This window comes from Phyllobates terribilis, unplaced genomic scaffold (genome assembly GCF_046119375.1).
Source record: "Phyllobates terribilis strain yellow unplaced genomic scaffold, ASM4611937v1 Scaffold_1__5_contigs__length_1240528914, whole genome shotgun sequence".
Taxonomy (NCBI): Eukaryota; Metazoa; Chordata; class Amphibia; order Anura; family Dendrobatidae; genus Phyllobates; species Phyllobates terribilis.
The window spans coordinates 343,411,820-343,430,442 of record NW_027362761.1 but is presented as its reverse complement, the minus strand read 5'-3'; the positions used below and the strand labels follow the sequence as shown (position 1 = coordinate 343,430,442).

General features: G+C 43.0%; 1 protein-coding gene across 4 annotated transcripts in view; it reads left to right on the top strand.

Moving 5' to 3' along the window:
• The window catches only part of GLT1D1 (glycosyltransferase 1 domain containing 1), a 205,030-nt gene that overhangs the window by 92,831 nt on the left and 93,576 nt on the right, over positions 1–18,623 (top strand). The window contains exon 12 of one of the 4 annotated variants that reach the window (XM_073676141.1): positions 4,360–4,398. The exons of 2 other annotated variants lie outside the window; for them this stretch is intronic. In XM_073676141.1, the coding sequence (XP_073532242.1) occupies positions 4,360–4,383 (24 nt within the window). In that variant the 3' untranslated portion in view covers positions 4,384–4,398. Of the gene's footprint in view, positions 1–4,230; positions 4,324–4,359; positions 4,399–18,623 lie in introns of those variants that run through there. One more of the 4 variants, XM_073676139.1, reaches the window with a different exon arrangement.

The window sequence follows — 18,623 nt, the reverse complement described above, 5'->3', positions numbered from 1 at the left end:
CAGGGCAGGGTATGACACGGGGGGTAACCCCGCCCACAGCCTGGCATCCACCGTGGAACGCAGAAGACAGAGACCCCCGGCTGCTGCCAGCACTTGTCGTGACATCAGCGGATGTCAGAGCCAGCTGCAGCTGGGCGTCACGTGATGCCTGTGAGCGGCCAGTGATAGCGCCGCTCACAGGCATTATCGGCAACAGAAGGTATTTACAAAAAGTCTTAGGGGCCCTGGGGGGATACATTGGGGGGGTTGATATAAAGTACTGGACAACCCCTTTAAGAACCAGTGCTGAAGGTTTAGGCAGGTTTGGAGCTCTTAATAGTATTTTTGTATCATTTAACAAAATGCAAAGTGAAAGAACAAAAGAAAACTCTAAATCAAATCAATATTTGGTCTGAAAACCCTTTGTCTTCAAACCAGCTTCAAATCATCAATTCTTCTAGGTACGCTGGCACACAGTTTGAGGAGGAAACTTGGTAAGGTGGTTGTTCAAAATGTCTTGGAAAACTAACCACAGACCTTCTGTGGATGTAGACTTGCACAAATCCTGTTGTCTCGTCATGTAATCCCAGACTCGATGATGTTCAGATCAGGGTTCTGTGGGGGCCATATCATCACTTCCAGGACTTTTTGTTCTTCTTTATGCTGAAGATCATTATTAATGACATTGGCTGTATGTTTGGGGTTTTTTGTACTGATATAGAATACGTTTGGAACCAATCAGACGCCTCCCTAATGGTATTGCATGACATAGAAAAGTCTGCCTATATTTCTCAGCACTGAAGACAACATTAATCCTGACCAACTCCCCAAGTGCCCAAACTAGCCCCAAACTTGCAAGGAACCTTCACCATGCTTCATTATTACTTGCAGACATATAATTATTATACAGCGCTCTATAACTTTGGTGAATAAACTGCCTTCGGTTAACAGCTAAATATTTAACATTTTGACTCCTCAGTCCAGAGCAACTGTTGTAATTGTTCTGCTCTCCAGTTCCTATGTTTTTGTGCATAGTTGAGTCTCTTGACTTTTTTCCATGTTTGTATGGTTTTTGGCTTCAAGACTTCTGAGAAGCTGCACCCGATGGGGCCTGGCTGCACCCAATGGGGCCTGGCTACAGTCATCTGCTGTTCTGAGCTGATGGAACTTCTGGACATCTTTAGATTTCAAAAGTTAGTAAGCATGATGTGTCTTTCATCAGCTGTGCTGTGTTTTCTTGGCTGACCACTGCATATATGGTTCTCAATGTTGCCGTTTTTTCGGTATTGTATACATCCCTTTTTCTGCTTTGGTTTGATTTTAAAATCTTATATGCTCTTATTTGCTTTCTGCCAAAAATCTTTTGTGCAATCTTTTAGTCATTAGTGATTTCCGATTTAGTATATATGCCATTTATGGACTTTTGACTATACTACCCTATTGATATATGCATTTTTTGATATCTAAAGAGAAGGTTTGGTTTTTCACATAATGTCTTAAGGTAATGGCCAAGATGGTGATATTGCACTTTGTTGTAGTTGTTTTTAATCCTTTTTAATACATGTTTTTTGTTTTGGATAATTAATAAAACATATATTATTTTCTGTATTATACGGCTGTTAGATTTGTCTTTATCAGCCTATTTACACACCATAACATTCTAGTTACATGGTCAGTGATTCCACTATCTGGATCTTGTTTTTATTAACCAAAATTTCTCCTTGTCATAAGAGAAGAAACTAGGAAAGTACATGATCAATCCTAAGAATCTATAGTTGAGACGGAAGAGAAGGGTGGGTGATTAATATTTTCAAATATCACAAAAAGTGTAAACTACTACCGTTTTAAATGACAACTTTTTTTCGTTTTGGATTAGAACGTGAGCCCAGAAGATATTTTTTCTCCTTATTTTTGGTCTTACTGCAGAGAATGTCCAGCATTTCACTCTGTCTTGCGATAGAATTCTTTTTAGAGAAAAGCTGAGTTATAAATACAGTGTATTACTTATCTTGTACTGATCCAGAGCTGCTTTCTGATGATTTCACGGCTGAAGTTTCTCATTATTGCCGGCTGGCTCAATCTTTACAGAAAGCTTTCTCTGGTGATTTGCATTCTAGGAAGTGTAATCTTTACAGCAGGCACTGTAATCGGATGTTAGAAAACTGTCCCATTGCATTATATGAGACCTGCAAAGTTGTTGGGGGTGTCTGACACTGACAAGCAGTAATAATATTAATGCATCCATCGGCATTAATACATCCGATGGCTCATGATGTCTACTAGATAAGTAATGCAGTGCATCGGTATGTAAAAATAGTTTTGAGTTCTGCAAAAAGATTTGCATTTCCCTAGTCCGACATCCATTCTGCTCCTCCGTGCCAGCTGGGATAGGGCAGTATTCACTTCTGCACCTGGTATCCGCGGCACCTCTTGTGCTTACTCGCTCGTGTATCATCATAATGGCTTCAGAAGTGAAGACTGCTGTTGTCCATCTGCAACGGAGGACTATCTGGACGTTAGGACCCATGCGTATGGTTGTGCAACACTGATCCATAATAGACGGCTATATGCTTATATAGTACCTTCGTAGTCCTCGGATTTTTATATAGAGGCACACTGAATTTTTGTGGTTAAAGAACATGTCATGCTTTACCGTGTGGCTTATTAAACAAATATGTTCCACTTTAAATATTAACCCATTTACGACCTTGGATGTATAGGTACGTCCAAGGTCATCTTCCTCCCTTTGATGCAGGCTCCACCGTTGAGCCGGATCTTTCCCAGCAGATGACAGCGGATCTGATCAGCTGTCATGTGCCCCTAACAGCCATGGTTGGAATCGTGATCCATCGCGGCTGTTAACATGTTAAATGTCGCTGTCAAACTCCTACAGCGGCATTTAACATAGCCGTGTCGGAAGCGCGTCACAAGACCAATCGGGGCACCCAAGTACTTTTGTTACACATAGCAAGGCTGAAGCCCCGCTATTTGTAACACAGGCGATTAGATGATCGCAGCTTCTAGTCTTCTATGGAGACTATTGAAGCCAGTGAAAAGTAAAAAAAATATATATATATATATATTTATTTTTTAAATATTAAAAAATATAAAAGTTCAAATCACCACCCCTTTCTCCCCATTCAAAATAAAACCATTGAAAACGGCGATACCAAATATGTGCATTTTTTTTTTAGTTGCCTGATCTATCAATATAAAAAAAAATAATTAAACCGATCGGTAAACGGCATTACGAGAAAAAAATTAAAACGCCAGAATTAAGTTATTTTTGGTCGCCACAACATTGCAATAAAATGCAATAACGGGCGATCAAAACATTGTATCTGCCCCAAAACAGTATCAATAAAAACGCCAGCCCGACGCGCAAAAAATAAGCCTTCACCCAGCCCCAGATCCTGAAAAATGGGGACGCTACAGGTCTCAGAAATGGTGACTTTTATTTATTTATTTTTCTTGCAAACTTTTTTGATTTTTTCTTTCACCACTTAAATAAAAAAGAACCTATACATGTTTGGTATCTATGCACTCGGAATGACCTGGAGAATCATAGGTCAGTTTTAGTATTTCGTGAACATGGTAAAAAAAAAAAAATTGTGGAATTGCGCTTCTTTTGCAATTTCAGCGCACTTGGAATTTTTTTTCCTGTTTTCAAGTACACAATATGGTAAAACCAATGGTGGTGTTCAAAAGTAAACCTCCCGCAAAAGGCCCTCACATGGCCATATTGATGGAAAAATAAAGTTATGGCTCTGGGAAGAAGGGGAGCAAAAAACAAAAATGCAAAAACTGAAAAACCCAATGTGGTGAAGGGTTTAAATAGGATAATATTGATGAAAATGGAAATGAGTCGTCTTCAGACATGAAGATGAGATAAAAGGAAGTTTTCATTTGCCTGCACGTTTCAAACCCGAACTTGCTTCATTTTCAAAACAAAAAACAGAATCTGTTTTTTGTCTTAATAAAGAAGCCAGTCCGGCTTCGAAACGCATAGACAAATAAATAGCTTCCTTTCATCTCATCATAAGACTCTCTATTTCCTAGCAGCACAGCTTTTAACAGTGTTTTAGATCCCTTTCATCAATATTTTGTTGGAAGATTTGTTTCCAGTACACGGAGCATCAGCAGCTGGTTTTGAAGCCTTCTATAGGAGTTGTGTTTTTAGAGCACAGCCATATATGCCTGGTTTATCTTTTTAAAAATCACCGTGTCCACTTTTTTTTGTCCCATCTATAGCACATCTTCAAAAAGGAGAATCTGGCATCTTACAGGGGCACCACATGTCAGCATATACGTACCGTTCAAAGGTTTTAGGCAACTATGGAAAATGTGTAAATGTAAAAAGACATGTACCGTATTTTTCAGACTATAAGACTCATCGGACCATAAGACGCACCCAGGCTTTAAAGGTGGAAAGTAGGGGAAAAAAACTTTTGAAGCAAAAAATGTGGTAAAATATTTAAGAACATAAATAATATAATATTTAAATAAATGTAAACAGAACTCAAGAGCAGCATTAACATCCATTATTACTAACTTTAAACTTTAAGTATGGAAACTCCTTTAATCACACAGGTGGACACGTATATCTCCGGTACTGTTTTTTCTGGTACTGGAAATATCTGGACTTGTGAAACTGGCCTTAAAGTACTGTACGTTTTTCTTTGAAATGCTTAAAAACAAACATGGCTGAAGTCATACAGCCAGCACCTAATACATGTTGCACGATCCACAGGCAGCGTGTACCAGGTACTGGCTGTATGACTTCAGCTATGTACGGTATGTCCTCTTTAATAGCCCATATGTACCGTACCATGTATGTCAAGTAGTTGCCCCGAGAACTGTAACTCCCAGCATGTCCTGCAGCTTCTATGTCATTCTGGGAGTTACAGTTCACCCGACATTTATGTGATGTGGTTTCCCTGTGGAGAACTATAACTCCCAGCATGTACGGCAGCTTCTAAGGCATGCTGGGAGTTATAGTTCACTACAGTGGTAGTGTTTTACTGTATGTGCTTTAACTTAACTTAAATTACAGTATAATGCTTGCCTCACTGTCTTGACCGCGCTAGGCAGGTACCAGGGTCGCAGGGCAGGAAGAGGGATCACAGGGACAGGGATGAACGGCGCTGTTATGAATTCACTATGGCCGCCCTTGCCAGGAAAAAGTGGGCTGTCTCTGGACCAGAGACCGCCCACTTTCTCCTGGCAAGGGCGGCCATAGTAAAGTAATGGCGGCGCCGATGATCCGTTCTGTGCGACCCCGCTACCTGCCTAGCGCGACCCCACTACCTGCAGCGCAACTACTATCCATCGCCACAGTAAGCACCAGAAACACTGTATTTTGACTACATTCGGACCATAAAACGTGTTTCCCCCCAAATCTGGGGGGGGGGGGGTGCGTCCTATCGTCCGAAAAATACGGTAATATGTAGAATAAATTTGCCTAAAATTTTGCACTGTATTGCGCAAAAGTTTTAAGCATGTATACAGAAAAAAATGTAGCAAATTAAGAATTCTTTCAAAAATAGAAGTATTAATAGTTTATTTTTATCAATTAACAAAATGCAAAGTGAATGAACAAAAGAGAAATCTAAATCAGATCAATATTTGGTGTAATCACCTTTTGCCTTCAAAGCAACATTATTTCTTCTAGGTTCACTGGCACAAAGTCAGGGATTTGTAACCAATTATAGCAAGCCACTGATAATAATAATTTTCATATGTACAGTACAGACCAAAAGTTTGGACACACCTTCTCATTTAAAGATTTTTCTGTATTTTCATGACTTTGAAAATTGTACATTCACACTGAAGGCATCAAAACTATGAATTAACACATGTGGAATTATATACTTAACAAAAAAGTGGGAAACAACTGAAAATATGTCTTATATTCTAGGTTCTTCAAAGTAGCCACCTTTTGCTTTGATGACTGCTTTGCACACTCTTGGCATTCTCTTGATGAGCTTCAAGTGGTAGTCACCGGAAATGGTCTTCCAACAATCTTGAAGGAGTTCCCAGAGATGCTTAGCACTTGTTGGCCCTTTTGCCTTCACTCTGCTATGTTCCCCTATGTTGCGCTCATGCTGCGGAAATTTCCGCTGCGGATTATCATTGCAGAAAAATCCGCAGCACTACCAATTATTTTGCGTAATCGCTGCATTTTCACCGCCATTGACTTGCATTGAATCGCTTAATATCCGCATGAGTACATGTGCACATGCGGATATTAAGCGATTCAATGTGCGGATGGTACCCGGGTCTGGAGAAGAGGAGACTCTCATCCAGACCCAGGTACCATAGTACCTGTAAAACAAAAAAAAAAGAATTTAAAATAAAAAAACACATTATACTCACCTTCTGATGTCTCCCTGTCTTCTATCCGGTACGTCTTGGCTTCCCTGTGGCTCGCGATGGAGTAAAAGGACCTTCCATGACGTCATTCATTCATGTGACAGGTCACGCGACCGCTGACGTCGGCGGTCGCGTGGCCTGTCATAAGACTAAATGACGTCATGGAAGGTCCTTTTACACCACTGCAAGACACCGGGAAGACCGGACTCATTGGAGGAGGAGACCGGGGGCCATCGGAAGGTGAGTAAAATGTTTTATTTTTTACCATTTTTATCCTTTTTTTTTTTTTTTTTTTTAACTAACTTGGTCACACTATGTAAAAATCCATGCCGGTTGCATGGATTTATATAGTGTGACCAGGTTGTCAAGCAGTTTTCCAAGTGATGCTAAAATCGCTTGGAAAGCGCTTGACAACCCACATGCGAAATCGCATGTACAAAACGCGTGAAAAACGCTTGTCCCTGGCTGAAAAAACGCATGTAAAATCCGCATGCGTTTTTTCTGCCAGGGAGATACAGAAACGCTCATGAAAAATCCAGAGCATTTCTGCATCGGGGGCACATAGCCTAAAACATAAGGTAGTTATAATGCATCAGCGAGGTCTCACCCAGGCAAAGATTTAATATCAGACCGTGGTTTCAATATGTGCTGTTTAACATCTTCCCAAGAAGCATCAAGAAAAGGGCAACATTGAGTATCCTAGTCGCAATGGTCAACCAAGGAAACTTGTTGCAGCAGATAACAAGGTAACTAGAAGGAATATAGAGCGCACATATATATATAGGGTCTTATCCGAGATAAAAGGAATATTTGTGAAAGATAATTCAACCCCACTGTACTTAGCATTCGTGGCTGCTGCAAACCCCGACGCAATGATCCTTTGTTGGGTGAAGAGAATGGGGCATCAGACTGCGCTGCTCGCCTGTCAGAACTATGTACCAGAGGAATCCAAGTTGATGTAATGGTGAAATAGACTTTATTTCCACGCGTTTCGTGGTGATCACACCACTTCCTCAGGACAGTCTGGCAAAAAGTGGTAGTGATATTTCAGTTTTTCTTTTTTAATAAATTTGCAAAAATTTCTACATTTCTGTTTTTCTTCAGTCACGATGGGGTGTAGAGTGTACTTTAATGAAAAAAAAATGAACTTTTTAGAATTGATCAAATGGCTGCAATGAAACAAAGAGTGAAAAATTTAAAGGTGTCTGAATACTTTCCGTACCCACTGTAAGACTTGTGCAAGTCATGCCGTGCCCATTCCTAAATCCTAGAGTGGCTTTTTATGCTATGCAATCCTAAGGTCATTGTTCATGGCAGGCAGTTTGTGAATAGCATTAAGTAGACCTCTCACTGAATTATGTGCCATAATGCCATTTCCATCAGGTTCAGGCACTCTTCAGGGATCGCTTGTCACATCTACACAATGGGAACTGATTTTCTGTAATCACTCTTCCTAGTCAAAGTTAAGAGACCCATGACCTGACTTGACAAGTTCAATTATCATTTGGGGCTTTATTCCTTTTGTTTTTTTTTTTGTGTACTTAAGACAAACAGGCTACTTTGGCAATGTCTTTTTTTTAACTTGTAGAATAATTATTGGATGCGATTTAGTTTAGAAATTTTCCAGGAAACCTTCATAAGTGGCAGTCATTATAATCTGATGATGAACATTTTTATTCATCCTGCCATTAACTGTCCTATTGCACCACATTTTTTTACATAAATGTGTGCTTTAGCGATGTTGATCCTGATTCATGAATATAATGCCACAGTGAAACACAAACATTAAGGGCAAAAAAACTCTGACTGTCCATAACAGAGCAGGTTTATATTTAACTTAACTTGCAGGGCTGTGTAGTTGGAGTCATGGAGTTGGTATAAAATAGACTCTGACTCCTAATATATATAACTAGATGGAGGCCCGATGCTATCGCATCGGGAGGGCGGTAATGTCACGATGGGGGCAGGCTTTGCAGCATTGAGAATCTCTCCCCCCTATGTGCTCACCCACCTATCCACTCTCTCTTTCTCCCATGTGCTGACTTCTCCCGTCTGTGCTCTCTTCTTTGACCTGTCTACCCCATGTGCTCTCCCCCTTGTCTGCTGTCTCTCTACGTCCTGTGCTGTGTTCTCCCCTCATGTGCTGTCCCGTGAGCTGTCTCCCCCCTGTGCGCTTTCTCTCTCCCCATCTGCTGTCTTCTCCTCTCATGTGATCTCTTCTTTGACCTGTGTACCCCATGTGCTCTCCCTCTTGTCTGTTTTCTCTCTCCACCCCTGTGCTGTCTTCTTCCCTCATGTGTTCTCTCGTTTGAGCTGTCAACCCCCTGTGTGTCCTCTTTCCTATGTGCAGTCACCCCTCCCCCTGTGTTAAAATGAAAGCAAAGTAGGTAAAGGTAACATTTTATTAACATGGAAAAATTTATGACAAAGGTGCTTTAATTTACATTGTATCCACATAAGGACAAAATGTACTTACGGTGTATACAGTGTTTGTGTGTGGTACGTACGGCGTATACAGTGTGTGTGTGTAGTGCGCACGGTGTATACAGTGTGTGGTAGTGCGTACGGCGTATACAGTGTGTGTGTGTGGTGCGTACGGCGTATACAGTGTGTGTGTGTGTGGTGCTTACGGCGTATACAGTGTGTGTGTGTGGTGCGTACGGCGTATACAGTGTGTGTGTGTGGTGCGTACGGCGTATACAGTGTGTGTGTGGTGCGTACGGCGTATACAGTGTGTGTGTGGTACGTACGGCGTATACAGTGTGTGTGGTGCGCACGGCGTATACAGTGTGTGTGTGTGTGGTGGTGCGTACGGCGTATACAGTGTGTGTGTGTGTGTGTGTGGTGCGTACGGCGTATACAGTGTGTGTGTGTGTGGTGCGTACGGCGTATACAGTGTGTGTGGTGCGCACGGCGTATACAGTGTGTGTGTGTGTGTGGTACGTACGGCGTATACAGTGTGTGTGGTGCGCACGGCGTATACAGTGTGTGTGTGGTGGTGCGTACGGCGTATACAGTGTGTGTGTGTGTGTGTGGTGCGTACGGCGTATACAGTGTGTGTGTGTGTGTGTGGTGCGTACGGCGTATACAGTGTGTGTGTGTGTGGTGCTTACTGCGTATACAGTGTGTGTGTGTGGTGCGTACTGCTTATACAGTGTGTGTGGTGCGTACTGCCTATACAGTGTGTGTGGTGCGTACTGCCTATACAGTGTGTGTGGTGCGTACTGCCTATACAGTGTGTGTGGTGCGTACTGCCTATACAGTGTATGTGTGTGGTGCGTACTGCCTATACAGTGTGTGTGGTGCGTACTGCCTATACAGTGTGTGTGGTGCGTATTGCGTATACAGTGTGTGTGTGGTGCATATTGCGTATACAGTGTATGTGTGTGGTGCGTACTGCCTATACAGTGTGTGTGTGTGGTGTATACAGTGAGTGTGGTGCTTACGGCGTATACAGTGTGTGTGTATGTGGTGCATATTGCGTATACAGTGTGTGTGTGGAGTGCATATGGCGTATACCGTGTGTGGTGGTGTGCATATGGCGTATACAGTGTGTGGTGGTGCGTACGGCGTATACAGTGTGTGTGGTGCTTACGGCGTGTACAGTGTGTGTGTGGTGCGTACGGCGTATACAGTGTGTATGTGTGCTGCATACGGCGTATACAGTGTGTGTGTGTGGTGCGCACGGCGTATACAGTGTGTATGTGTGCTGCATACGGCGTATACAGTGTGTGTGTGTTTGTGTGTGTGTCTGTGTGTGATGCGACGGTGTTCCGCTGTTGGTACCGCTCAAGAGGCTGGTACCACCAGCGGTTTCCATACTGAGACACCCATCACTTGGGTGTCCCAATATGGCCGTCGGCGAACTTCCGCCGCTTGAAAGGACAAAATGTACTTACGGTGTAAACAGTGTTTGTGTGTGGTGCGCACGGCGTATACAGTGTGTGTGTGTGTGTGTGTGGTGCGTACGGTGTATACAGTGTGTGTGTGTGTGTGTGTGGTGCGTACGGCGTATACAGTGTGTGTGTGTGTGGTGCGTACGGCGTATACAGTGTGTGTGTGTGTGGTGCGTGCGGCGTATACAGTGTGTGTGTGTGGTGCGTACGGCGTATACAGTGTGTGTGTGTGTGTGGTGCGCACGGCGTATACAGTGTGTGTGGTGCGCACGGCGTATACAGTGTGTGGTGCGCACGGCATATACAGTGTGTGTGTGTGTGTGTGGTGCGCACGGCGTATACAGTGTGTGTGTGTGTGTGTGTGGTGGTGCGTACGGCGTACACAGTGTGTGTGTGTGTGTGGTGCGTACGGCGTATACAGTGTGTGTGTGTGTGGTACGTACGGCGTATACAGTGTGTGGTGCGCACGGCGTATACAGTGTGTGTGTGTGGTGGTGCGTACGGCGTATACAGTGTGTGTGTGTGGTGCTTACTGCGTATACAGTGTGTGTGTGTGGTGCGTACTGCTTATACAGTGTGTGTGGTGCGTACTGCCTATACAGTGTGTGTGGTGCGTACTGCCTATACAGTGTGTGTGGTGCGTACTGCCTATACAGTGTGTGTGGTGCGTACTGCCTATACAGTGTGTGTGGTGCGTACTGCCTATACAGTGTGTGGTGCGTACTGCCTATACAGTGTGTGTGGTGCGTACTGCCTATACAGTGTGTGTGTATGGCGTATACAGTGTGTGTGTGTGGTGTATACAGTGTGTGTGGTGCGTACTGCCTATACAGTGTGTGTGGTGCGTACTGCGTATACAGTGAGTGTGGTGCGTACTGCCTATACAGTGTGTGTGGTGCGTACTGCCTATACAGTGTGTGTGTGTGGTGTATACAGTGAGTGTGGTGCGTACGGCGTATACAGTGTGTGTGTGTGTGTATGTGGTGCATATTGCGTATACAGTGTGTGTGTGGAGTGCATATGGCGTATACCGTGTGTGGTGGTGTGCATATGGCGTATACCGTGTGTGGTGGTGTGCATACGGCGTATACAGAGTGTGTGGTGCGTACGGCTTATACAGAGTGTGTGTGTGTGGTGCGTACTGCGTATACAGTGTGTGTGGTGCGTACTGCGTATACAGTGTGTGTGGTGCGTACTGCGTATACAGTGTGTGTGGTGCGTACTGCGTATACAGTGTGTGTGGTGCGTACTGCCTATACAGTGTGTGTGGTGCGTACTGCCTATACAGTGTGTGTGGTGCGTACTGCGTATACAGTGTGTGTGGTGCGTACTGCCTATACAGTGTGTGTGGTGCGTACTGCCTATACAGTGTGTGTGGTGCTTACTGCCTATACAGTGTGTGTGGTGCGTACTGCCTATACAGTGTGTGTGGTGCGTACTGCGTATACAGTGTGTGTGGTGCGTACTGCCTATACAGTGTGTGTGGTGCGTACTGCTTATACAGTGTATGTGTGTGGTGCGTACTGCTTATACAGTGTGTGTGGTGCGTACTGCCTATACAGTGTGTGTGGTGCGTACTGCCTATACAGTGTGTGTGGTGCGTACTGCCTATACAGTGTGTGTGGTGCGTACTGCCTATACAGTGTGTGTGGTGCGTACTGCCTATACAGTGTGTGTGGTGCGTACTGCCTATACAGTGTGTGTGGTGCGTACTGCCTATACAGTGTGTGTGGTGCGTACTGCCTATACAGTGTGTGTGTATGGCGTATACAGTGTGTGTGTGTGGTGTTTACAGTGTGTGTGGTGCGTACTGCCTATACAGTGTGTGTGGTGCGTACTGCGTATACAGTGAGTGTGGTGCGTACTGCCTATACAGTGTGTGTGGTGCGTACTGCCTATACAGTGTGTGTGGTGCGTACTGCCTATACAGTGTGTGTGTATGGCGTATACAGTGTGTGTGTGTGGTGTATACAGTGAGTGTGGTGCGTACGGCGTATACAGTGTGTGTGTATGGCGTATACAGTGTGTGTGTGGTGTATACAGTGTGTGTGGTGCGTACTGCCTATACAGTGTGTGTGTATGGCGTATACAGTGTGTGTGTGTGGTGTTTACAGTGTGTGTGTGGTGCGTACTGCCTATACAGTGAGTGTGGTGCGTACTGCCTATACAGTGTGTGTGGTGCGTACTGCCTATACAGTGTGTGTGTATGGCGTATACAGTGTGTGTGTGTGGTGTATACAGTGAGTGTGGTGCGTACGGCGTATACAGTGTGTGTGTGTATGTGGTGCATATTGCGTATACAGTGTGTGTGTGGAGTGCATATGGCGTATACCGTGTGTGGTGGTGTGCATATGGCGTATACTGTGTGTGGTGGTGTGCATACGGCGTATACAGTGTGTGTGTGGTGCGTACGGCGTATACAGTGTGTGTGTGGTGCGTATGGCGTATACAGTGTGTATGTGTGCTGCGTACGGCGTATACAGTGTGTGTGTTTGTGTGTGTGGTGCGTACGGCGTATACAGTGTGTGTGTCTGTGTGTGATGCGACGGTGTTCCGCTGTTGGTACCGCGCTAGAGGCTGGTACCACCAGCGGTTTCCATACTGAGACACCCATCACTTGGGTGTCCCAATATGGCCGTCGGCGAACTTCCGCCGCTTGAAATTCTGGGATCCGGACACATCTGGACGGAACAGGATGTGAAGACATTACAAGGTAAGTATATATTAGATAAATTGAGTACAGTAGTTCAATGCAGAATGTGCTGTAAATTTTTCAGAAGAATTTGGGAAAGTTATGAAATGTCCTATAAATGTCTGTTCTGTGGAGTCGGGGAAATTGAGTAGTCGGAGGTTTGGCTTACCGACTCCACAGCTCTGTTAACTTGGTTAAGGGGGTTGTTCCAAGATTGGCAAACTTTTGGGTAGGTGATCAGTTGCATTCACTGGGGATTCCATCACTGCAGCCATCAGTGATCACAAATACGGGTTCCAAATAGGTCGTTTGCACATGCCCACTGCTGTTCCATCTAAATACTTTGGGATGGATAGAGAGAACAAAGTGTTGTACTTGGCCATCTCTTGGCTATCTATGTCTATCCAATAGAATTATATGCAATTGCACATGCTCTTCCATGGCTCCATTCAAGTCGGGGATTCTGAGGTCTTTACTTTGGTGGTGGGAAGCCCCAGCTTTCAGCAGTATATCACTGTCTTGTGGTTTTGTATTAAGTTGCAGTTGTAATGAAACCCTTTAATGACCGCTTTAGGTGCAGTAATGGCTGCCATTTGTGAACGCCATCCAAAATTTGGGGCTTTTCATTACTAAGTGTGTGAAATGATAAAACTTCTCAGACGAGGAAATCTGTGGTTTATACTGTTTCTTAAAACTATGAGAAACTGCCCGTGGATTGTTTATTGATAATAATTATTAGGCGGAGTTTTCACATTAGATCATACGGGGGAAAAACCAAAGGAAAGAATTTTAACAAGTAGTTTTAAATGAAGCTGTAATGGATAAATTACTTGATCTTGATCTTATTTAAGTTTACAAAAAAACAGGGACAGAAAGCAATTTGGAGGGGAGCTTGTTCGCAAACATGTATAGCCGATACTGAAGCGTCAGGTACCCAGGCTTGAGACTAGAGATGAGCGAACCCGAACTCAAAAGTTCGGGGATTGTGCCGGACAGTTAGTGTCCCGTGCTAAACACCAGACTTCTCCCAGAACAGAGAGAGAGACCCATTGGTTTCAATGGGGTTGGGGTTCCAGTTCGGTTACAGTTCTGGTACCCGAATCGAACTTTGGAATAAAGTACCGGTCTGGTACCAAAACCCAAACTTCCATGGATCCGCTCATTGTTACAGTGCATTGTAACTTATGAACAGAAGTCCACCAGTGTACAGTAGGTCAGCAAAGTGTTTTTGCATGTCTAATAATTACCAGCACCAAGTGGCAGTGCAGAATTTGGTATTAACTGTGGTTTACCCATTTCAATAATTCAAGGACCATATGAGTATTCAGTCGTGGGTTTCAAATCTGGAGAAATCTATTTGGAGTCCCTCTGAGTATGTTCACTTATACATGGGCAGGACCATGTCCTCCAAATGTGCCTAATGAGAAACTGCTGATTCCTTTGGGAGCTTAGAGTTAAAAAGGACCTGTCACTTAAAAAAAATCTCTGAAATAGAGTGGCGAAGCTGCAAATGGGAAAGAGTGGCAAAATCAGATGAGCCTACATATTTTTTTTTACAAGCTATTCAACTTCACTTCTTTGAGCAAATGACAGGTCCTCTTTAAGAAGGTGTAAGGTGGCTGTTAGACACCTAGTGGTTGGGAGATAAACTTGAAGTAATGCTTTAATGCATATAGGACTAAAAGAGGTTAATCGGTCATGACAGGTTGATTGGGAGCAGCTGAACGGCTGCCCACCATATCTCCACCCCTAGGTGGGATTCACTGGGTAAATTGAGAGCTATTTCTTTCACACATGCTGAACATATAATGGTTGAGGGTCTCCTGGATTGAATGTTTTTTGCTGGACATAGAAACTGGACTGTAAGCCAGGTGGGCTAACCAGCACTATTGTAAGGACTTTTTAATTTGTTTTACCTTGTGCTGGACAAAGACTCTATTTACGTTTTATGTAGTTTGAGGATTGCAATAAACCAGCCGGACTTCAAATTTAAACTGTTCATGTGTCTATCTCTTTAAGAAGCCGACCTAACACAAAGGATAGACTTCCTGGTATAGAACATTAACAATCTGTAAAGAATTCTCCCCATTTTAGCATTGGTTACATCCGCTACTAAACCTGATAGACTGTTTATCAGGACAAGCATCACAAATTTGTGTTTAGAAACTTATGAACATTAGATTAAAAAGGCTGGATAATGGGGTATTCTCAGCTAATTTGTAGGGAAATACCCATTGTAGGAAGGCCGGTGGTAAAGTCCTGGACCTGAGGTATGTGTCACCGAGGTGGCTAGCTGTGGTGACGTAAGTCATGTTTTGTAGAAATGAAGTGTTACTGGAATTTACACCAAAATGCTGCAATATTATGGATGTATGAAACAGATCTCAATGTCTTGCAGCTGTTAAGCCAGAGTTCAGATTTCATTATCTAGATTATGTGGGTAGACATGATAATAGCAGTTCACTTAGGGCTTGTTCACACTTTGCATTTTTCCAGCCGTGTGAAAACACAGCATTTTATTATACTAGCAAACTGAATGAGTTTCCTGAAATCTCATGTACGCGCTTGCTTATTTTTTCCTTGCAGATTTGAAGCCGTTTCAGATCTGTAGCATGTCCATTCTTTCAGTGTTTTTACAGCTTTTTTCATCCATTCAAGTGGGAAAAAACATGAAAAACACACAAAAAAGGGGCACCAATGTGTGTTTTTCCTACCAAGTGACAGAAATGTCTGCTGCAAATACTTATTGTGGGGACATAGCCTTATGGTCCACATGCAAACAAAGCGTGAAAAGTTTGGCAAAGAAGAATTGCCAAAAAGGAAAAAGGTGGTAGAAATGTATCATCAGTCAAAACTGGTCGGCATCACAATTAAAAACTGATTTAAAGGGGCAGGCGCTTACTTACATATTGCAAAGTTTAATCAATATAGATGTAAATTGGTAAATAGAGATTTGGTATGACTTGGGCTTTTTTTAACATAATCAAAGTTGAACAAGATCTGTTCTGATCAGGGGCGGACATATCATTGGTGCAACCTGTGTGACCACACGAGGGCCCAAGAAATAAGGGGGCCACTTGTACCTCCAAAGCAGGTGGAATTGTGCATTGAGGAGCTATTGACTGCAAAGGGCCCATATATTGTTCTTGTACCTGGGCCCTTTTCTGTCTTTTTCTGCCAGTGGTTCTGATACAATGCTGTCACACGATGAAGCAAAAAAGGAGTGGGGGGGTGGGGTAGGGTAAATATTTTCTATAGGCTCTGTATGTACAGATTAATGTCTAGCACATAATTATAATATTCCTATACAGGACTTCTTGTTTTGTATGTTTCCATAAGAAATCATGTGTTGCTGGCACGTCACTCGCATTTCAGTTACCAAGAATTGTCGTAATAGACATTTCTCCTTTCGCGCCAATGTTTTGCCCAGGCTTTCATTCATAGATCCCATTTGTCTATGTTTCTTCTTTGTATTAAGCTTAATGAGGGTTAAATGAGATCATTGTGTTTAGAGCAAATGTGTAAGAAATGCATTGAGGAAGTGACTGCAAGTAAAAACAATGATGTATGAATGATTGAAAGGAGATGATTTCTCCATCCCATCAGTATGCTCCAGTGCTGCACTAGCACCCTCCTCTGGCTGACGCTGGAAGTATGGCATCAAGAGAATGCCAAGAGTGTGCAAAGCAGTCATCAAAGCAAAAGGTGGCTACTTTGAAGAACCTAGAATATAAGACATATTTTCAGTTGTTTCACACTTTTTTGTTAAGTATATAATTCCACATGTGTTAATTCACAGTTTTGATGCCTTCAGTGTGAATGTACAATTTTCATAGTCATGAAAAGACAGAAAAATCTTTAAATGAGAAGGTGTGTCCAAACTTTTGGTCTGCACTGTACATGATCAGTGCTTAGACAAGCTGTCATACAGTATATACAGCGCTGGTTATTCATGCTCAGCACTGTGTTCTCTAGTAAATCTTCTGTAATAGCAGCTCGGTGCTCACTGCAGAATAAAAGAGGAATTTTAACACAAAAATATCTCCTGCATTATCCCAGATCCAAAAGTGCGATTTAAGTGTAAATGGACAAGGAGTATAAAGCTCTATATTACCATTTGTATCAGGTCACCTTGTGTAGAGATGCATCACATCATTAGATAGTTAGAGATAGTAGGACGTTATAGCACAGTAGTCATTAAAATGCTGCTTTTAAAATAATATGCTGCATTTTGTACTGTGTGCATCTCTAATTAAGGACACATTGACCACACTGGATGAGAAATTGGTACCAATAGGTTCCCTTACAGCACTAACCGCACTTGTGAAGGATCTTGCGGTGCTGTGAATTATTTTCCGCCTGTTATAATATGTGTGTGTCAAATGAGTTCCATGTTTTCCTGGAAGGATAGTGTAACAGTAAACTGGCATTTTCTCGCTGGTCTGTATAAAGGGATGCAGTTATTCAGTCTCCATGGACTTATAGAGCTCTGTAATAAAAGTGAATGTGGATGCGTTGCGACCAGCATGATACCTTTGCTGTTACACGATGGTCACAATAAAATCCAGTGATTTGTGGATTTCTAGCTTCTCGCATGTTGTGTCGAGGTCAGAGTCACTGTCCTTATATTACCCTTGTAACAAAGCTTGGTAGTATACGGAACAGAGAGTCATAATTACTAATTTGTGATGCCCTTAAATGTTCTCTTTCTTCATCAATATGGTTATTCATATATATTTATTAGGGACTCCACCCTAGCTCGGCCATATAGAAATAAATAATGTAGTAGATTTCTCTACAAGCTGATGACTGACTAGTCTTAAAAACACCATCATGTTCGGTGGACAATTCACTTTCTCTGTTGCTCTAAGCCCCCTCTAAGTTAGACTATGAGGAACTTCCAATGGTTGAGTAAAATGTGTTTTACTTAAAAGGAATCTGTCAGTAGGATCCATATTCCTAAGCCGTCTATATGGGCATGTAGGTCATAGGAAGCTGAATAATATGATACCTTTATATCTGTGGTCTGATGTCTTCTTCCAGAGAAATCCTTGTTTTTCTTATATGTAAATGAGCTGTTCAGGACTATGGGCGGGACACTGATCTGTATGAGAATCTGCCTCCAGAGATTATTATGAATGAAGGGGGAGTTACCGGTGTGAGACATGAGTAAGAGGGTGACCGGGATGGTCCTGCACCTCTTTCCTTTTGTGCACATATTGTTGTACTCTGTGTTTATATATGAATATGTAAATACCTATTGTCTGATGTGTTAGTTACAGGGTCAGTGTAGGTTAAGAGTGGATGGTATATTAGATTAGGAACTGGGTACAATGCAGTGGTGGGCACAGTAGTTTAGGATAGAAACAGTTAATGTGTTTAGCAATAGTTCCAGTGTAGGAGGAGCCGGGGTAGTAACAGGGAAGTCTGCCTAGCAACCGAAGGAGGATTGGTGATTGGTCCAGTCAAAAGGGGGAGGAGCTTGGACCATGTGAGAGCAACGGTTTTTCCTGTCGGGCAGTTAGAGTCTGAGGGAGAGATGTGACAGTGGTTGGAGGTCCAGGGGGCACAGAAGCACGATTGGTCCAGCAGCAGAGGAACTTTAGTCATGAACTCTGAAACAGAGTTTCCCTTTAATGTTCGGGGCCTACGGTCCACAGGAGCCAGCAGAGTAGCTTGTCTCA